At 25.5% G+C, this 23,851-nt stretch overlaps 1 protein-coding gene across 3 annotated transcripts in view; it reads right to left on the reverse strand.

Moving 5' to 3' along the window:
- Positions 1-23,851, reverse strand: part of LOC126894863 (protein trachealess) — a 109,830-nt gene that overhangs the window by 84,340 nt on the left and 1,639 nt on the right. The window contains exons 2-3 of one of the 3 annotated variants that reach the window (XM_050666167.1): positions 11,830-11,902; positions 9,586-9,618 (exon numbers count right to left, since the gene is read on the reverse strand). The exons of 1 other annotated variant lie outside the window; for it this stretch is intronic. Coding sequence is in view for 1 of the 2 variants with exons in the window: in XM_050666164.1 (XP_050522121.1) it covers positions 9,586-9,618 (33 nt within the window). In the remaining variant the exon portion in view is untranslated. The remainder of the gene's footprint in view (positions 1-9,585; positions 9,619-11,829; positions 11,903-23,851) is intronic. One more of the 3 variants, XM_050666164.1, reaches the window with a different exon arrangement.

The raw sequence follows: 23,851 nt of genomic DNA on the forward strand, positions 1-23,851 counted from the left end.
CACTCAGTTTAATTTTTTATTAGTGAGTGCACCAACTTAATTTCCAGAAAGTAAGCATTTAAAAATAAATTAAATGATGATCCTCTTCTTTCTCAAGTTCCGATATTAAAAAGTTATTTTATGACAAATAAAACTAAAGATTTGATATGTATATATAAAATGTTATATGTTTGTAAATTCAAAGTAAAATATTCGTTATGTATTTTTCTTCAAATTAAACAGAAATACGTACGTACATTATTATCATACATACACATTACTTATTTATGTAAATATATATACATTAGAGTGGTCCTCAATTATAGATTATGAAAAATTTCTTTTAGAAATTCCTTGGTCTCACCCCCAAATTGGTTTATATACATGTAAAAATGAACCAAAAAAAATTTCGCGTCAATCAGGCAAGTTTAACCCGTGCCTACTCTGGGTTGAAAATTGGACAATAGGGGTAGTTTTCTAGTGTTTTGTACTTAATTCGGAAATGAGCGGTCATAGAAAAAAAATTATAGAACATAAATTGTTGACAATGTTATGGACTATAAGTTTAATTCTTACATATTTTAGCTTCGATGCGAAGCTGAGACGGTATAGGTTTTACTAAGATGTGTTTTTTTTTATTTTTTTTTTTTTTTTTGTCTGTTACCACTTTTTCTCAGCTCTCACCGAACCGATTTCTTTCAATGATACGTCAAAAGATCACAAATCGTATCTAGTCGAAGACATTACCCTTAAAAATTGAAAAAAATTCCCTCGTTCCCCGTAAATGGGGGAAACCTCCAAAAAAATTACAAATTTAAAAATCGCTAATTTTCGAAATTTTTTCAATTTTTTTTACTTAAAAGTGCCATAACTTTTTCAAAAATAAACATATCAATATAATTCTTTTTTATATAGATGCATAATATCATTACCTTTCATTTGGTATATTTTTTTCATAAATTTAACCCTTAACCTGCCCACAAGGGGGGATTTAAAATGACAACTTTTTCACAAAAAATTAATTTTTTTAACTTAAATTTTGAAAATGTTCCGGAAGGTCTGACACTTTTATATATATCTTAAATTAAAGCTAATGTAATATGCTTTATCATGAAAAAAAAAAATTTCGGACTTTATCTTATCTTCATGGTGAAAATGGCTACCGAATGCTATTTTTGTGTGAAAATTTTCGATTTTGTATTTTCCATTTTTAACTTTATTATGCTATAACTTTTTGAAAAATGTATGAATCATTACAATTTTTTTATGAGAAGTAGTATTTATATAGATCTTTCATTCGACATACTGTTTTTTTAAATCGGACCATTTCCCTAAATACAGGGGGGATTCAAAACATAAAAATGCATATAGAAAGTAGAACTTTTTCAACGTAACTTTTGAAAGTGTTCCGGAAGGTCTGACACTTTTATATATATCTTAAATTAAAGCTAATGTAATATACTTTATAATGGTAAAAAAAAATTTCGGACTTTATTTTATCTTCATGGTGAAAACAGACATTAAACTTAATAAAAAAAATACGATTTTTGTAAAAAAATTCTTTTTTATATTTTTAACTTTATAATGCTATAACTTCTCGAAAGATGTATGGATCAATATAATTCTTTTTTTTGTAGATGCATGATGTCTTTACCTATCATTTGGTATATTTTTTTTATAAATCTGACTTTTTACCTGCCTACAGGGGGGGATTCAAAATGACAACTTTTTCACAAAAAATTGACTTTTTCAACTTAAATTTTGAAAGTGTTCCGGAAAGTCTGACACTTTTATATATATCTTAAATTAAAGCTAATGTAATATACTTTATCATGGAAAAAAAAAATTTCGGACTTTATTTTATCTTCAAGGTGAAAATGGCTACCAAATGCTATTATTGTGTGAAAATTCTCAATTTTATTTTTTACATTTTTAACATTATAATGCTATAACTTATTGAAAAGTGTATTGATCAATATAATTTTTTTATGGGAAATACTATTTTCTAATAATCTCTTTTTTATTCTACATACTTTGTCTTAATCAGGATATTAATAAGGAACTAGCAGTTTATGAAGCTTTTGGAATAATCCACCAATTTTTTAAAATTAAACACTATCTAAAGATTTGCATCGAAGCGTTTTTTTTTGATAGTGATTTTAATCACTGTCAGATATTATTATACTTGATCCAACTATGCCACGTCACCACTGTGCCGCGACCCCCCTGTGCTGGGTTTTTTTTAAACTCATTAGTTTTCGAGCAAAATTTTAAATTATACTATATTTTATCGATTTGCCGAAATAGGAATATTTACGAATACTACATTATATTTGACAAACATTTAGAGATACGAATACATCTTTTATACAAAAATCGTTTATTATTAAATTATTATTAACAAATTCAGCACAAAACCGTGGCGTGGGCTAAGCACCCCCCCCCCAAATTAAAAATACACAGTTGAAAAAAAATTGCTGATGTTACAAATGTATAAATTATGCTAATTGTTTTTTTCAGTTTCAAAATTTTTACATCATAATAAAGTTGATTTTTTGCTTTCGGAATATTTATTTTTATAATCCTTGACAATTTGTAATAAATACTTTTTTTGATTTTCATCATTGGTTAAAATTCTGTTGTACTTTGTTATAAGTTGTACAGTGTAAAAAAAAATATTGATTAATTCGATACATCAAACAGTTATAACAAAATTTATGTATACTGGGGTGACTGATTATAATATATACAAAAATAAATCACAAAAAGAGTATAAAACTAATGGAAAATACTGTATAACACATGGACTGAAAAGTCCCAAAAAATACACGGATTTTTCATTATGCAGAACGCAGTGGACGTCCAAATGAGGCAATAACCCCAGAAAATATTGAAAAAATTGACAAAATTGTTTTGAATGATCGTAAAATGAAGTTGCGTCAGTTAGCTGATATCATAAAGATATCAAAAGAAAGTATTGGCTTTATATTGCATGAGAATTTGTCCATGAGAAAGCTCTGTTCAAAGTGGGTGCCACGTTTGCTCACTGTTGAGCAAAAACAACAACGTGTTGATGATTCTAAACAGTGTTTGGTCATGTTCAAACGTAATAAACCGGAATTTTTTCATCGATACATCACAATGGACGAAACATGGATCCATCACTTTACTCCAAAATTAAAACGATTGTCATTTGAGTGGACAGCAGCCGGTGAACCTCGTCCAAAACGCCCGAAAGCACAACAGTCAGCTGGAAAGGTAATGGCCTCAGTATTTTGGGATTAGTTAGGTATAATATTCATCGACTACCTTGAGAAGCGAAATACCATTAACAGTCAATATTATATAGCGTTATTGGAGCATTTAAAGGCCGAAATTACAAATAAACGACCGCATATGGCAAAAAAAAATTCCATTTCATCAAGACAATGCACCGTGTCACAAATCAAAAAACACAATGGCAAAACTACGTGAATTAAAAATCGAATTGCTCCCTCATCTATCATATTCTCCAGATTTGACTCCCAGCGAGTACTGGCTATTTGCTGATTTAAAAAAAATGCTCACCGGCAAGAAATTTCGCTCGAATGAAGAGGTTATCAGTGAAACTGAGGCCTATTTTGAGGCAAAAGATAAATCATTCTACAAGACGGTATTCAAATGTTAGAGCGGCGCTGGAATGATTGTGTTGCAATTTATTACAATTATAATCAGTCACCCCAGTATACATAAATGTTGTTATAACTGTATGTCGAAAAATAAGGACCACCCTAATATATATATATATATATATGAATGTAATATTGTTACTTAAACTATTTTAATTTGGGAGATTCAACTTCAATATCACCATGTAGTACTATAAAAACTTTATGCTCGCATTTGTTATTTGGAATATCTATATTTTACATTTTTAATGACAATTACTCAGTCGTCAAAACGATAACTTATAATAGTTCATAATAATTTCATTATGAAATAAGTTTTATTCCATTCATAATAGTAAGGCGGTTAACGGTGGCTACTATTTCTATTTTGTTCTTACCGTCACTAAAATTATGAAGAAAATACGATTAGATAATGGCTCTAATTAAAAAGAAGGCTCAATTATTAATATAAATAATTAATGCTATGTAATTTTTTTTTTTATAAATTCTACAAATAATTTTCACTAAAAAATATAAAACATCTGAATAAGATGGCAAATATTAAATATTGTATTTTAAATTAATCTTTTTCTAAAATAAAACCCTGAGGGTAGAGAACAGTAAGATTATGCACTTCATTCACAAATTTTGATTTGCACAAGATAATAAATATATTAAGTTTGTTCTTTCTCTCTTCAACAATTTTAGCATTAAAATATCAGCTTTTGAAGGATAATCAAAAAATTAATGCGAATACTAATATTTTTAGACAGTTTAATCTTATTGTGTCCATTAAACATTATACAGTTATTATGGTGGGTCTATGATTTAAAGGACAGCATTGTAATTAGCGTTATATTATTTTACATCATCCATCTTATTTTTATCCAATTTTGAATTCATTTATAATCTTTTATACCTATTAAAATGTATGAAAATGAATTTCTTAGTGAAATAATATTTAGCTAATAAATATATTAGATCTATAATACAATAACACAGTGATTTCCATTACTGATTATTAATTAGTTTATATTTTTTAAGTCACTAAAGGAAATTTCTTTACTAAAAAATCGATCTTCAATCTAATAATGTTTTAGTTCTACGGAACTTCTACAGTATTCACACAGTGAGTATTATTTTATCCCAACACGTGGAAGCCTTAAAGAAATACAAGTCATGCCATTGTAAAGCGTATACAGCGATTTTTATTGGTGTAACTATCTGTTTTATACACGATAGTCTTATGAAATAAATTATTTAATTTTCTATTCAGTTACACCCGATTACCACGGGTACACAATAAATTATCTTTAGAATAGTATTACAAATAATAAATGAATGATTTTTAAAAATAACCGTATTTGAGTGTGACGAGAATTCAATGTACTACACTTATGAATAGCTTAATCATTTATCGTGTTAGTTTTTTGTTTGTCATGTCTACTGTGTACATCAACTGTGTACAATATACTATGTATATATCAACAATTAATTATAATGATAAACTTGTTGATAAACTATAAATTTTTAGAAGACATAAATATTGTTGTTATTATACGTGAAATTTTCGTAAAATTTTTTTTAAGAAGTTATAACATCACTAACACAATATTATGTTTGAGATGTTATTAGCTAGATTCATATGGATCTAGATAATAAGATAATTATTATTTCAAGAACTTTTTTATTTTGTTTACTCGTCCTTCTAAAAATAATTAAATATACTACATTATGTATAAATATGTTACGATCAGTGTAATATAACGGCAGTATGATACATTAATTGGGCATTATATGTTTAATACCAAATTATACAGCCCGCAAATTTTGGCCTATGTAGAATATTTACTTATTTGGATTACTTTAACCAGTCAATATGGTGTTGACCCGGTAAAATTGGGCCAAATAGGAAAATCATTGGTATCAATATAATAGTAATACTATCAGATATTTTAATATAGCTTAATAATAAATGCCTTGAATATGAATTGCTGATTTATAGTATTTCCAAGTGACCACAATTTGCAAAAAAATTTTGTTTTAATTAAGTAGTTTTAAAATACATTTTCATAGATATGTTTTAATTGTGCATTAGTAATTAATTTAATTTTTCATTGTTTTGAATATTAACTTAAATCCTAACCTAACTTATTTTTAGATTAATATTTTTTTGTATTTGTAGCATCACTAGGGCATAAGAATTATGTTATATAGTCATATATTTCTTTTAGTCGGATGGATTTGACCCCTTTGTATTTCCCTGTTATAAACCAACTAACTTGTTATAAGTAAGTTTCGGGAATATTTTGGTGCTGATTAGTTGATCTATTATTCGATTATTCAAAGTAGACTAATGTTTCTTAGATATGTTTTTGCTGGTGTTACTAAGGTTACGATTTTTTTGGTGATAATATGGGTTCTTTTATAATTTGCGCTTGAGCTATCTATATAAAGCCAACCTCTAGAAAAAGATCTTTAGGGCATTCATCGTTTCCACCACATCCAAATAAGGTCGGTCTATCGTTTCCGCCAAACCGATAGTTTATACCTGTCTACAAATAAAAGCTTAAGAATCACTGCTTAAAATATTTGTCAAAATAACCCGATAATGATTATCTACTTTTCATTAAAATCAAACTTTTTCCTATTCTATTATTGTTCGATAGCAGTACATCAATAATCGTTATATCGAAAAATATTTTATCATCGATTCTTTTTTATTTTTAGTAGATAGAGAGATAGAAAATTATTTTATATTAGTCCATACATTTTTTAATGTGGTAGTTATCGAAAAATCTTTTGTTTCTTACCATTTTATTATGCTATCTTATTTGTCATATCTTAGTCAATAAAAATTGGTTTATGTGATAGTATAAAAAAATTAAGACTACTTCATTTAAAACAGTGAAATAAGCATAGGATTAATCGAATATAAAAATAAATTTTTAAAAAGTTTTTAAGAAAATGTTAGTCTTACCTAATTTTTATCACTCTGAATGCTTAATATAAGTTAGATATATTTTATCGGGTCGATCTTATCTGATTATAAAAGGAAATAAAGATGTGAGATACGAATCTTTGTTCAATTTTTCGTTTCCCTTATTGTAAACATAAGACCGAGATGTTCTATTGACTTTTCGTCAACAATTATTAATAGAAACCTGTCATTATATTTATTTAATTTGTTTTAATTTTATGTTATGTAACTAGTGTAACTAAATAACGTTATAGCGATAGTAATTTTTGAGATCAATTCTACCGATAAGTCATTTTTGTATCATATAATTATTTATTTACACCAACAAAACTATATAAAAACGTTATCGTAAAGAACCAAATATTAAAATATTTTATCATTTTTATTTAAAAAATATTACTTTTATTGAAAAATAATCATATTTAGTTGACCTTACCAAATCATACAACTATATGTCACAAGAACATAATCTTTTGACATATCGTTGTGCAAAATTGATCATGGAGGACATTTGTAAACGAGCCGCACTTTTGAAGCTCTGAATTCAATATAGACTTCAGAATTTTCTTGTCCAAATTATTTCTCTTAACTATCCGCGACCCCGTGTTGTCGTCGGCATATTTTTATGCTTTTTATAAGTTCGTCATTTGTGTTAAAAATTATATAATTTTATAAGAAATTTCTTTGACTTCTTCACTGGCATAAATATTAGTTAATTGAAGCGAGATTTTGAATTAGACATTTCTACGCATTCTGAATCAGTATTCAAAGTGACTTCAAATCAACAAGTATTAATTTAAATACAAAGTAAGCCAATTTTATTTATCCAAATTATTAGAATTAAAAATCTAAAGCAATAAATTAATATTCTCTTTAGTAATTTTACTTTTTTGTTCGCACTTTATATATATATATATATATATATGAAGAGTGAATGTATCAAACGTTCTATGTGCCAAAAAAATATTTGTTCAGAAAACACAAAAAACATCACAAATTAAAAATTTTCTTATAATTTTGTATAAAAATATATGTTATGCTATATTTACACTATATTAATAGCCTCGTAAATTTCTATTATTTTATTTTGTCATTTCATATTAGTATAAATTAAACATTTGCTAATGACAGTTCCAAGTGCCAAGTATTATAATATTAAAGTTCCAAGTTCCAAATAATGTGATAATATTATCGTTCCAAGTACCAATATTTTATTATAGATAACAGAAAATCATTCTTTATTTTATTAAGACTTCATATATATTTTTATAAAATATGTAAAAAAATCAACACTTTTTTTGAGTATCACAAATTGAAAAATAAATGTACAAACTTAAATAAAAAATACTCTTAATCTAACATGACATTGTCAGTAAATCTCAAAACGTAAAATAAAATTTTTTCTTCATATAAAAATGTAACAAGAAAAGAAAACAGTAGCTTTTTTGAGTATCACAAATTGAAAAATAAATTAACAAACCTAATAATAATTTAAAAAAAACTCTAGATTAAACATAATTAGAACATAGCAACATCATAATAAATAGCAAAAAAAATTAATCCATGACGTTATATTTTTATAGAAGTTTCTGTGCTTATCAGGTAAAAAAGGAATCATGGCCAACAAATCTTTTTTCTTCTCTGACGACAATGTGGGTTTCGGTATAGGTATAAATGTCTGATTTTTAAGTTGGTCTATAGTAGCATTTCTTTTAAAAACGTTAAAATCTTTCCAAAGTTCTTCATCTGAAAATGTTTTTTTATAATAGATTTTTTTGGGAGTTAAAAATGAAACTTTAATCATCGAACATTGGAAACTTGGTTNAATGTTTTTTTATAATAGATTTTTTTGGGAGTTAGAGATGAAACTTTAATCATCGAACATATAGAAATTGGAAACTTGGTTGTGTTAAGAAAATTGTTAGCAATGTCTTTAAATGAGAAAAAGTTGTTTTCATCCATTGGAATAACTCGAAATGGATTTGTCAACTTCGCTGCTCTAACCATTTCTTGTAAATCAGAAGGAGTGAAATTTTGAAAAACTCTACGTTTCTTTTCGATAATAGCAAAATCACGATCACAATCCAAGAAAGAGTGGCCACTTATCAAAAATTTTTGTATAATCTCATCAAATATCCCCATATTTATTAAATATAACATCAAAACTACTAACGTTTTATTTTTATTTTGGCCAGCACAGTTGTCTTACCATATAATTAGTTTTTTGCGATTTATCGTATTTTCGTTTTTGTTAATAACTTGAAAAAGANCGTAAAATATGGATACTTTCAGTATCCATAATAACACAACTAAGCAAATAAAAAGAAAACTTAACGAGTACAATAACACCAGTATTATTTGTTATCATCAAACTATTATATTCGCCCAAGGCACTTAGAACGTACAGGTAACAATGGGCATGTCTCACAGAACAAATACAATCTATGAACGCAATTTTGTACAAGTAAAAAATTTAATTGACACTTGAAACACATACAAGATTGTGACCTTATTGGCACATAGAACATAAATCAGAAATAAAACAATTTTTCACTTTTTTGGCACATAGAACGTTTGACACATTCACTCTTCATATATACATATTACAGGGTCTCGAGGGTCGAATTACCTCCCCGTGTCTAAAAATAGTGTAAAAACTAATGTGTAACTGACTGTATTAATAGACACTTCAACTGGATATTTGAGAGTCAAATTATCACCTACCATTAATTGGTCTTTATTCCTCAATAAAAGGGATCTACATTTGTTTCTTTATATCTACTTGTTTTTATTGTTCTAAGCTTTCGGACTCTACGATCCAACAAAGATACATATATCATATTTTAATAAACGAGTAGCAACCCAAAATAAATCCATTATTGTGCTAACTTACCCCCAATAACTCTTTATTTACATTTATTATAAGTTATTACATACAATAATTGGAAATTAATAATAATGCAATTACTAGAAACATACCTTTCAGTCCAGCAAATCGACTCTTCCCGATACCTAGAAAATAAATTGTAAATCAATATTAATTGAAGGAAATTTTGTGATATCTGATTAACTAAAAAATCTTAAAGATTATTATTTTTTAAATCCGTTTCAAGTATATTTGTGATTATTCTATTGATTATATTGTGATACAGTAATAACCCATTCAATATTTTATTAAAAAGTAATCTATGTCATTTCTGTTTTTTTATTCATTTTAGCAATAAATAATTTATACATGATAAAATTCAATTTGAATAGAAAAGTAAATGAATATAATAAACAAACTTCGTAAATTATGTATACAGATGATCGGTTTATCATAAACCACTCGATTACTTTCAAAATAAATACAATATTGGAAAAATATTTTCGATTTCTTTTAGTTACATTGATTTATTAGTGAATAATACTAATAATAATAATAATTACCTTTTAAAATCATCCCTTTATAAAGAATTATTCTTTTATCACAAACCACTTATTTAATCAAAAAATAAAAATTATACTAATATTTTTTTATTATTATTTATTTTGTTTTAGTTACGTACTTTTCTCAATTTATCTATCCTGAAGTATTTTTTATGTTCATCCTTTAAATCTATAAGAATGTCAAATTTAATTTTTCAAATAGCAACATTATTTATTAAATAGCGTATTCATTAGATAATGTATTATCATAATGATAATCTAGTTAGAAAATGACAAGTCGATAACAACTGTTGGACCATTATTTCAGAAATTATTAACGTTTTTTTTATACCTACACGGGAAGATAGTGATGCCGAGAAATCTATAGTGATAAAAATAGCAGCATCTGCACCTCAACTTCTGTCATTACTTAAAATTGTTAACAGCTTCTGAAATACTGGTTTAGAATTAAAGTCGGCACAGTAGCAATGAAACGAGTTACCAAATACAGATCGTTAATGATATATTATGTTATTGACCGTTCATTTTATACAAATTAATACAACTTTAATGAGTTTTACAATATTTCTGACAGTATATCTCAATATTTATTAACAAATAATTATTCTTCGCTAGGTAGGAAATTTATAAACATTTTTAAAAATAAAAAAATAATTACTAAATTAATAATGTTATACATATTTCATTTCAGTAATAATTCAAGCGCCAATAATTTAAATGGAAACAAATTACACATATATATATATATATAACCAATACTTTATGTATAAATATTCTGTTATTTCAATCCATTTTTGATAAGCATAAATGTTTAATCCGTAAAATAAATACAAAAAAATCAAAGTTTTACAATTTTTAAAATATTGCTACTAATTTATTTCTTATAATTTGCTCTATAAAATAGTTATCTTGATTTTTTTTAACATTTAAAATTATTTATTTTTTTTTTATATAAATCACAAGTATTTTTTCGTGTTATAATTTTAAGTTTTTAAAAAGTACTATAACAAAAAGTATCTATTGGATCAAAATTTGTAAGATTTGTCAGAAAATCTACATAAATATATGTTTATATTAATATAGACACCCCAAGTGAGAATTATGATTGGAACTTTATTTTTTATTTTCAAAACATCAGCGTACATTTTTGATAATATTAAAAATCACAGGTACTTTAAAACACTTGCCACCGTTAAAGTCATAGTAGTTGGTGACAAAAACGGTGACGTAAACACATGTCGCACTGTGTATGACTACATATATGAAACAAATATTTTAATAATAATAGCTTATCCATTTATGCCTGCGAGTTTCAAGGGTGTTATCCACAACACATCCCCTATGAAGGAACATTTTAAACTCATAATATATGAGTCGTATACCATATATATATATCTCTCTCAAAAAATCTGGTAGGTAAATGACATTCACGAAAAAACCGTACAAATTATTTTTATAATTATATGTCGATGGTAATCTTAACACCGAAAATTTACAAGTGTATAATGTAACGAATAATTCTTTTTTATCAATGTTCATCGTATATAAGAAATTTCAGTTTTAACTGTGATGAACTTATATAAAAAATGTTTTATTATTTTTGTTACAATTAAAGTAAACTATATGGGCAAATAGCAAAATGTAAATAAAAAAATAGTTTTACACCACGAAATAGTTAACACATTTTATTGTGATAGGGACTAAAATAGTTCATACTGATTAATTATTGAAAATTCGTCATTTTAAAAATATAACGGGTAAAGTAAAAACAAATTTGTTTATTCATTTACTCACTTGGCATGGATATTTTAATTAGAACACCTTAGATTCTATATTTTGCATCATTTTTTCCTTCTTACAACAGCCCCTGAAACAATTTAATTTTATCATAGACTTGCAAAAACTTTAATAAAAGACACCAATACTATAACCAGATTTGTCTGCTTTTTTGAAAATATACTTTCACGCAAGATACAATGAGACAGAACCTGCTTATGCCTAAATGCAAAAAACCAACTAGTCCGTTTTAATTTCTAGTCTATAATAATACAAAAACTAAATCACTGAATGAATTGTTAGAAATTATTAAGTGAGTGAATTAATTATTACGGATAAGCTTATATGCATATTTTTATATTAGATAAATTATTATTTATATCTGCAACTAACTTCTAATTATTATAAGATATTATTGAAAAGTAAGAATAAGTAGTCAACTTTGTATTTGGGCTTTTTTTTGGTATAACATTCTTATGTTAAAGTCGCCGAGAAATTGTTTTTTAATTCTAGATCTTTTAATTGGTATATTTTTTGATACATCTAATTCGAATAACAACGAATAATGCATTTTTGATTTTTTATGTATGAAATATATATATATTTATATATTTTGATAGTTTTTAACGTAAAATAATTTGATGTAGATCTAAATAAATATTGTAAACATTTATTCTATTTACGAATGAACACAAAATAAGACTTATTTCGCTATAAAGTTTGCTACTCAAATATTTTTTATTTTATGTTTAACAAGAAAATATAGGTTGGAATAGCTTATTAAAAATAATTTAGTGAGGGATAAGATTTAAAATAAGCTCAACGTTCCTTCTGTTTTATAACTTTCCGATCACTTTAAGTGTATGAAACTTCTGAATCACCTCAATTCCTTAGAGACTTTTCAACGAAAGGAAAGAAGGCCCTAGAGTCATTTTTTTTTTGGATTTAAAAATTAATCCCATTACAGTGGAGACTGTTTGTTCTAGCTATATGTTCGTGCTATATATTCACTGAGTAAATAACATAGCTCTTCCAGCAGTGTCAGTTTAATATATTCATGTGGTTTTTCTTTCATAAGCACCTAAGATATTTTCATAATACGCGTGAAGCTTCTTCGCTGCAATGTCTCATAAAAGTGATTTGCATTACAGAAGAAAACAATCTGAAGTAAATCCGATGACAACGATGATGCCAAGCATGGGGCGAATATTTCGCTTTGCCACCCACTAGTTCGTAAGAACTCAAAAAAGAATGCAATATCGTTAAAAAAACCAAAATATTTTTATTTTATTTATATACAGAGTGATTTATTAATAGTACTTCCACTCATTTTTTCATTAAATAATAATTTTTTAATAGGAACATATAGATTAAAATTTATATGGAAACTTATTATTTTTTATTATTAAATGGAAAATGATCTAATTAACATTTTTACTAATCAATAACCAGTACTAAGTTATCATTATAAAAGCTATAATTATTTTTATTTATAGGCCAGTAGGGTGCGCAACGTAGTATTGTTATCTATGCGTCATGGTAAAAATGAGCACCACTAAACACTACCACACTTCACACCTTTTATAAATCTTCAAATGCTGATATCAAAAGTAATAATACAAAACTAGTCAAAATTTTATCCAGAATATTCTCTATAAAATACTAATAAGTCATGGAATAAAGTTAGCCCTTTTACAGTAATCAATTATTTTAAATGATCGGAATTCGCTTCAGATATTTAAAAACCAGACCATGACAAGTCAGTGGCAGCATCAATAGTTTGAAAATCTCTGCACGTAAATATAAATTTTAATGATTTTATTAATTATGACATAAATTTTGTTGTATCGGGGAAGCTTATAATACTGAAATCTGGGTAACATTTGATAACAGAAATAGAGATATAGATAATGATGATGAGTCCCTTACCCTTATAGTAATAAAAAAAGCATGTTTATTATTCGATTAAGTACAAAATTTTATTCTTTAGTCATAGATTGGAACCGAGATTTATGATACTCTATTTATTAGTGAATAAAATTAACTCAACATGAAGATCTATTTTTGTTTTTATAGAAAATAAATATTTATGTGATTTATTTCAGTCCATACTTTAATTTAAAACCTAGAATTTTTTTTCATATATATATAAATTGACAAAACAATTGTTAGATAAATAAATTTATCTATTATAAAGACATAAACTACTACATAATTACTATAAAATTTCTTTAACCCTTAATGATTGATCTCTTGATAATTCAAATTTGTTTTCTAGCCCCTACAATTAGTACATACAAATATTATAAAATAGCAATGTAACTAAATGTCATAAATTTTTTAAAAAATACCTTTTTATTAGATATTTTCAAAAATTTAATCTACATTATTTTATTGATAAAATATGACATTAGTGGATGAAGTAAATATACATTGTGTATATTTATAGGGTATTTCATTATTTCTTCTATATCAGATTTCAGGTTGTCAATTATGATTAAAATGATGAGTGCATATATCTGAAAAATAAATAGTTTCAATAAAAAATAAAGTTGTAATTAATATTGTTAGAGTAGAAGGCCACATGTAAATTTTTTTTGTTTTTCAGATTCCTGGAAATTTTTTAAAAATCAATTTGTTTAATACTAAAATTAAATTAGTTTTTAATTAAAAACTAATTTAATAGCATTTTCGTTATGTTAATGTTTCAAAGCTACTTATACTTTTTTTTTTTTAATAAAAAGGCCTATAAATCGTTGAATTTATTGTATAAACTGTAATTTTTGTTAAAAAAAAAACGTTCTCAATCCCTAGTATATAATAATAATATCTATAAATAAAATTAAAATCCTCTATTGTTTATTTTTATTAATCAATGATTAAATTTTGAATTCCGAATCACTAAGTTGAAAAATAAGGGTAATTTCTGCATTATGATGAAAATTTCTGTAAAATATAATGCACTTGTTAATAAAATTGGAATGTATTCTCAAATAGAAAAAGCTTAATCAGTTACTAACATTTTGATGACAAATAATTTTGTAGTTTTTTATCTTAGAAACAAGCTAAAAATTATTTCCAAAAAACCAAACTATAATTGTAAAATTAATTTTACAATGATAAGTTTATTTATTTTTTTTCTATTGCCCCTTTTTTCTTAATAGATGATTTTTTTCAACGATACATCAAAAGATCACTAATCGTAACTAATTTAAGACATTATCCTGAAAATATGAAATATTTTTAAGTCAATTATTTTAACTTACTTTGGTGGAAAAAAGTAACGTCTTACGTGTTGGTTTATTTTTGATAGAAAATGTATTAGTAATAATAGTAAAATGCGTCGAATGAAAAAAACAATGTGTATATGCACGAGGGTTTGAAAACTAAATAGTATATCAACCGTACTGAATAAAAAAAACAGCGTCCAGCAGTCTGAAGAAAAATAATAATAACAATAAAAATGTAATTATCGGTTGTGGTCGGGGACCGCAAATTATCGGAGTCCGACACATTACTTGCACTATGGTTGAATTACTCAGGTACAATAATTATTATAATACGTACTTGAGCCAAATTATTTCCCACCTTGAAACCCTAGATTATTTTAATCATTGACCGACAAAGTCATTGTTTTTCTACCACTAATTTTTTTCCTCGCTTCATATGTTTTGGTACGTGACGGTTTATTCAAAATATCGTCGTGACCTATCCGCAGGTGCAAGTAAGTACATGTAAGATCAGAGTACTATCAAACGCGAATAATATCATATCTATAAGTTTTGAAAACATGAACACATGCCAATGTATATAAAGATATTAGAGTAATTTAGTTTGCGAGTAGACAAAAAATATAAAAGTCTATTCATTAATGAATCTTTTCCACAATTTTTTTCAATTACTATTCTAATTAATCCATCGAAAAATATCTTATGTATAAATATTTATTTATTACATATATTTTCAGATGCAATCAAGTCTTATATATTGAGCAAATGTGTTCAAACCTTTTGCAAAATTTATTTTTAAATGTACTATAGATGTATATATTAATAATTCATACTGTACTTTTTTGCTTATTTCTGGACGTAAATAATCAAATTAATAAATAAATAAAGGCCACTACTGCGACCAATTATTTTTAAAATAGTATATATATATGCAGGATGATTAATTAATGATAAGACACTTATTTTCCCAAAAACACTCTGTATACTTTTCAATCAAAAAATTCTAGTAAGTATTTTTCTTTGTGAAGATGTTTATAAATTGTGTTCTTAGTCAAGAACAATTGTTTGTTAATGAATATTTAGATATACGATCTGAATTTTTAATAATCTAAAAAAAACCTATCAAAGTTGTTTTTATTAATTACAGGTAAATAAATATATGATACAGTATTAGATAAGTGGACGGCTAATAACAGAATATATCATTAAGGACCTGTTTCTGGTATCTCGTTTTATTGCTATTGTCTCGACTAGAGGTCTAGAAAAAATATATCTTGAACATTTGACTCTACATAAATGTATATACTAGTAAATATCTGTGTAGGATTATTTATCATAGAATTTTTTTTGTTCTTACCTACGAACTTTTTTTTAACAATTTACGACGTGCCAAATAGGGTCTGATTGCGTTAATTATTGGTAACTGTGGACGAAAGAGTAATTAATAAATATGCGACGGCCAGCTTACATAATTGAACTAAAGTGTACCAAGAACAGTTGGACGTAAGCCATGTAAAGTCTTATATATATAACAATTATCTCTCTGGTATTATTTTAATTATTTCATTGAAATGAAAAAAAAAACTTATGTGCAGTGGCATGTTATTTAAACATTACCATTTGCGGGGTTTCTGGAAATTTGAAGGTAACCCACATTGACTCCTTAATATATTTTTTGTTTGTTTTGTTTTGTAATATTTTTCTAATAAAATTGATTTTTTGATATCGAAAATTTAGAGGAAGTTTTTTTCCTTGTTTTACAACTTAATAATTTACAACATATTTTCTAGTTATTTGATCTAATAATTTATTAGTATAAACATAGAATATCACAACATTACTTTTAATTATTCAGTATAAAGGAGTTTAGGTGCTTTGATGAAAATTAACTTTGAATATAACAATAGTTTTTGATATAATATTACAACCATATATATTATATCAAAAACTAAATAGGGTAGTTAGGTGCTCTACCTAGTTAAAAAACAATATCTTTTCTTTACAATCATGGTCTTTCTCAGCCTGCCGCTGAGAAAATCTCAGATAATTTAGATTACTTATATATAATAATAGACCTACTTAAATAATTATAAAGAACTCAATTTTTAAAAATTAAATTAAAATTGATAAATTATACTTAAACACATACTACTCATAAATAAACATAAAATAGTATTTTAAAGTCATTTTTATTATAAATACAAGGATACTGATCATTAATGCTGCTTACATCATAACTCTTTTAAAAATGTTCATTAAATTTTTATTTTTGGGTAATTTTATAGAATATATAATCAGTTTAGTTTATACTAAGTAGACATAAATTATCCTATGTAGTCTAATATTTATGTAATTATTAACATAAGCCTAGATTGACTGAAGATCAACAATTCATTTTTATTGTAAAAAATTAAAAATATGGTAATATTTATAGAGGTTTGCTTTAGTATTTGCAAACAAATGATTAAATTGTTAAATCAGTTTACTTATGGGTATTACTAACTATAAGTAATGAAGTTGGAAAATTCATTTTTTTCAATTATCTTCAACACAAATGATCAATACTACAAATAGCTACGAATCAAATTAAGTTATTAAGTATTTCAAAAATGTAAAAATATCTAGACGTTAAGTTAAACAGATTTTGTTTTTGGACTTAGATATACAAAAATTTGCATAATGAATTTTAAAGAAGAAATGAAACAGACTATTTTGAATCATTGAACGACTTTTAGTCATTTTGCATCCACTAAAAGTCTATATTTAGCATAATATATCTTATTATTTAATTCTTAAAGATAAATATTTCTATTTTAAGGAAAGTTAAAGTTAAAGTTGTAATATGTTGTTATAGATAAAAAGAATAAATTATAAAGTATAACTAATTTCAATACGTGTTGGTAGAAATAAATTAACTTATAATAAATTTATATTAAAAACTATTAATATAAAATAAAGATAGATTATCTTCACAAGCAACGGTATTAAGACCTAACTATTCTAGAGTCATGGAAAGATTATAGAATTACATTACAGAACCAATTTTCGTGATACGGTATACTTGTGATATATATTTATATTTGATAATTTTTCAAACATATACGCGAGGTGCCGTTTTTTTCTCTCATAATTTAATGGTACACAGTAAAAAGTTTTATTTACTTCATTTTATTGGATGTGTAATATTTTATACATTATTAATGTATAAAAACTGTTATTTTACGGTAATCGATAGATAAAAAATCTCTACAACTACGATAAAATATCAGTATATTATTTTGAAAACCATTTAAAGCACATTTTAACTGACATATAATCACAGTACAACGTTTGAGGCAATTGAACAAAGTATGGATGAGTTTAGTGTGGCACAAGGCTAGGTTAAATTGCGTCCAAAAAGCTCATTTAAGTCTTTTAACGGGTTGTCTAATGATTTGACGCACATTATATCATATAGTGTTGTTAAAATATCGTATTTTATTCTTCATAAGTATAATACGAATTTTATAAAAAAAATATTGACCGCAACATTTGTATTCAAAATAAATTGATGAGTAAAAAAAAAGTTCAAAATATGGGTTCGTTATGCACTTACCCTTAAAAATATTCTAACTACATCACTGAATCAAGTCGAATTTAAATCGCCAACCTTAAAAGTGATTATTGCTTATTTTCCAGGAAAGTTAAAGAAGAGTTTAGAATATAGTATATTTTTTGTAGTAAATTGAAATTTTTAAATACATTTTGAAATATTAAAGCTGAGACCCTTTAAAAAAATAAGGGATTAGTATAAAAATTCTTTTGATTGTTAAATTTAAAAAAACATGTAACTAATCGCGTTTCTTCCCTTGCCTAGACATAAAAATAAAATTAAAAAATAAATTAATTTAGAATAATAATGCTTGATCCTGCCAAGTGAAAGTTTAGGATAAGGGAAGCCGATTCCACGTTGTTGGAATAAAGGCGAGGAAAAAGAAGAAAGAGATTAGAATAATAATGCTTATTGAGTAAAAAAGTACAGAAATTAACAAAAGAATTAACAATAAATAACATAATAATTGTAAGGCATTACGTTTTTATCGTAGTTATCCTCTTAAGAAATTTATTTTATTTGGCTAAATATGTGTAAAAGCAATATGTTTATTGTTCAAATTCAATCATTCAATTAACTGTTAGAAATAACTCATTTACCAGGCGTAGACATTAATGTTTTTAATTACTGGTAATATTATTTAAAAATATAAATGCAAACATGTAACTTTAAAGGAATAAAAACAACACAATTAATTGCAACTGAAAACGTCATTACCAAATAACATATTGATGGTACACAGCCACTTATAACTGTAATGTTAATGGTTCAAAAACTAGTAACAGTTTTAAAATGTTGGTAACAACATCAAAACCAGTAAGTCATTTTTTTAATTAAAATTTTTTAAGCAATAAATACAGTGAACCTCCTTTCAATGGAAACGCTGAGGACCAAATTTTTTTCTGTTTAAAATAGGTTTTCGTCTAATAGAGGGTTTGTTGGATAGTGGTATCACTGTATAATGCTCGTTAAATTTTAGATGAACATAAACATACCTCATAAATTTCATATCAAAAAACATATACAACTAATTAAATTTTAAAAGTTCTCAAAATATTTATAATTTATGAGTTATTAATCAGCGTTTTAAATTTTAATCNTATAACATATACAACTAATTAAATTTTAAAAGTTCTCAAAATATTTATAATTTATGAGTTATTAATCAGCGTTTTAAATTTTAATCCAGCGATATTTTGAATAAATACTAGTTATTAATAAGAACATTTTTCATGAAAATTATTGTTACTTTGTTTTATATATTTTAATATAATGAGTTTCTAACAATTATAATATATTTTATTAAAATTTTTGATGTTTTTAAAATTTCCTCGGATTTCAAAGAATTTGTAATCCTTTAGCAATAGGTTTCTCCTTTCATTTCGCTTCAATAAATCAAAGATTTCTGTCTTATATACTTCTAAGAAGGGAATTTGTCTGTGCATTTCGTTTTCTCTGGCATACTTATATGCATGCCTCGTTGGGGGAAATAGTACAATGCGGTCATATCATCATACATAGTCGCATGCGTATTCTAGACACACTCTCACACATACTTGTATGTATATATATATATTTAAAAAGCTTTTTGTTGTAATACCCGAGGAAAAGCTGTGGCATCAGATGATTTGTGTGGAATTCGTGTCGAGTTTATTAGAGTTAGAAAGTCGCCAGCTCCTTCCACCATTGCTCGTCCCTAACCACTGTTTCACCCCTCATACCGATCGTGTTCCAGCTGACTTTTGACAATCACTCTTTCATCGTCTTCTTTTCTCCCCTCTTCCAGCGCCTTTTGAAATATTATTTACGACTTCTAATAATAATACCCCTAACAACTCTTCACACTTTTAGTTTTCTCTTTTTTCACATTTTTTGACAATCTAAATTGCTTTAGATTAATAAAGCACGGCAGTTGCATTGCTTATAAGTTCATACACAAAATGGGGGTAAACAACTATTTTATAAGTTTTAATTCAAAATTTAATCATTCTATTATATTTTTGTGAAATTATGAATTAATATAACAGATAATTATATATTATATTCTAATCAAAACCTATTTCGTGTAACTCATATTAATGTACTTGGTATCTTTTTTGATTCTAAGCTTTTATTTAAATTACACATTCTGACTATAAAAATAAGTCTCATCTATTTAGGGCTCGATTAAGCCTAGTGTCTTCTATTTGAACGATCTAGTTACGTTTAAATGTCTTTACACCCCATTTCTTTGACCTTATCTTGAATATGTATATTTGATTTGGAAAACAATTACTATTAATCATTGCATTCAAATAGAAAAACAGAATATAATATTACGTAATCTTCTTAAAAATATAACCTTTCTAGAGTACCTCAATTTGGTTATGATATGTTTATCACAAATTTGTGATATTTAAAGTTATGAGGCAATATTCTTATGGCATGATAATGTACTATCTGTTAAATGACAATATAGATAATATATTTCTAATTCGCCTTATCTCATTTAAAATGTATTGTTAACATTTTCGTAATTACATCTGACAGTAATTAAAATCACAGCCATAAAAAACACTTCGGTACAAATCTGTATATAGGGTTTAATTTTTAGAAGGAATTGTTGATTTAACCTACTCTGTACTTATTAAATAAAACTACTAATATAAAAAATTTTATATGTAGTACACACTTCTAAATTTTTAAGTTTTATCACATAAATCGTCATTCAACCCTATTAAAGTGTAAACACCACTATATAAGAAACATTATCATAATATTAATAAATTATATTACTATGCACAACAATTACTATTTATCGCGCAAATTACAAATATGTCATGCAACAGGTAACATAATAAATTTTATTAAATTTTTAATGCTACACATTTGATTCTTAACGATATATATATTTTTTTTTTGTGTAAAAGTATTTACAGAATCGATACATTTCATTATATTTTTTATTATTTAACTCGTCTGTTTGAATGCTAGATTTTTTCTATTTTGAAATATATTGTTTAATGTTTTAAGTGAACACCACATATTTTATGGCAATAATTAAATATTTTTAATAATATAATTTATAATAATAATAATTATTATAATTTATAATAATTTAGTATTGATATTATAAAAATTAAAAAATTCATTGATTATATAACTTAGATTTAGTTAAGTAAAATATTTTTAATAATGTTAAAACAATTATCTTTGGAATTCATTAAAAAAAAAATTAAGTTTATTATTAATAGAATATTATACTTTTCGGTTTTTTAATTAAACGATACTATAAGATTTATTTATCTTGTTTAGCTATGTCTCCTTTATGAAGCTCCTTTTTTCCCTCGTCTTCATCCCAACTACTTAGAGCCACCCACCCTTATCCTAAACTTTTACTAGACACGATCTCTCACACTATCATCAGCATATCACATTCAACAACATCTATCCATCTCTTTTATGGTCTTCCTCTACTTCATCTTACTTCAAAATTAATTTCCATAATTGTACTTACAATTTACGATTCGTCTCTCCTCATAATATGACGAAACCATCTAAGTCTATTTTTTCTCATCTTATCCACAATTGACACTACACCCTCTTATATGTTCGTTCCTTATCCTTCTCTAGTCATTTCACTCATCGTTCTAATAAGCATTCTCATCTCTTGTTATTAGCCGGCTACTGCCCACCCGTATAGGTATTTTAAGTAGCTGTTTGACCGCCACAGTTGATGTGCTGATTCTTGTGTTATAATTCATCGGACGGAATGCACGTCACCAGTTCAAGTAGTACACACCTGCGCTCTATATATTAAAATTATTGGATATCAATAAAAAAAAATTACTATTTTAACATTCTGAAAAAATTTTTAATTAAGTTATGTTTTTATGTATTAGGGACTACTAAAAAAAAAAGCTTTTAAAATAGTCTAAAAATACAAGAAATGTTTTTCAAATTAATTAAAAAATTACAGCTAAATGATTATTGGATTTATCTTAGTGATTCAATCTGTACAGAATGATTGGTTTATAATAAACCACTTGATTACTTGCAAAATTAATATAATAATCGAGAAAAATATTTTTGGTTTTTTAGTTACGTATATTTAATGTGTGAACAATTTTTTTTTAGAATTATTCTTTACAACTTATAGGGATAGACAACTTTATTTTTTTAAATAACAATTATTTAGATTATTTAATAGATATTAAATAATTAAGAAACTGACTGGTCAATAATAAATTTTGAACTTTTATTTCAAAAGTTATTCATAATTTAAAGTTATGATTGGAGTTGAGAAATGAGTGCAGCTATTTTTATCACTAGTCATTTACCGGCCGTCCTCTTCCTCCCGTCAAGATATAAAAATGAAAATAATTTCCAAAGTACTGGTCCAAAAATTGTTATTGACCAGTCATTTTCTTAATTATTTTATTATCTATTAAATAATCTAATTAATTATGTACGTTGTCATTTGAAAAATAAAGTTGTCTACCCTATGAGTCGTAAGGAATGATTCTAAAAAATAATTGGTGACACAACTAATATATATGTAACTAAAAAAAACCAAAAATATTTTTCTCATTATTGTATTTATTTTGCGAGTAATCGAGTGGTTTATGATAAAGCGACCTTCTTATATATGTAAAATATTAAATTTATTATATTAAATAGATTCATATATTTTATATAATAGCAACTATTACTACATTATTTTCAAACTTTTTTTTTTATTATTCTTAAGTCTTTGCTTATACTTTTTAAATGTAAGGGGTTTCATACAGGTTTATGAAAAAAACAAAGAGCACTTAAGTATGCTGGAATGTGGAGCGACTACTCGTCAACGGTCAATCTCAAACTTGTCAATCTACGGTTACTTGCTCAGATATTGTGGTAAAACGCACAATGTTATATTAGTATAAATTAAAAAATAAAATTTAGTAGCAGTCTTTTGAATGTCGTACAAATAGAATCGTGTCCATAATTATGTTATAGACGTTATCGTTTTTAACTAATAAATTTACATGTTTGATTTTTAAAAAAGTATAAATTTTTTAATTTTTATACTTTATTATACAATTCAGAATGAAAAACAGGTAATTTAATATCATACTTTGTCTACAATCTAGAAAAATGTTGTAATTTTTTACCAATTTCTAATATCAATATTACATTCTATTAGAAAAAACGCCTATATATTTATAACATGTACATAAAATAATTTTAATATTAT

This window comes from Daktulosphaira vitifoliae, unplaced genomic scaffold (genome assembly GCF_025091365.1).
Source record: "Daktulosphaira vitifoliae isolate Bord-2020 unplaced genomic scaffold, ASM2509136v1 Scaffold_1, whole genome shotgun sequence".
Classification (NCBI taxonomy): Eukaryota; Metazoa; Arthropoda; class Insecta; order Hemiptera; family Phylloxeridae; genus Daktulosphaira; species Daktulosphaira vitifoliae.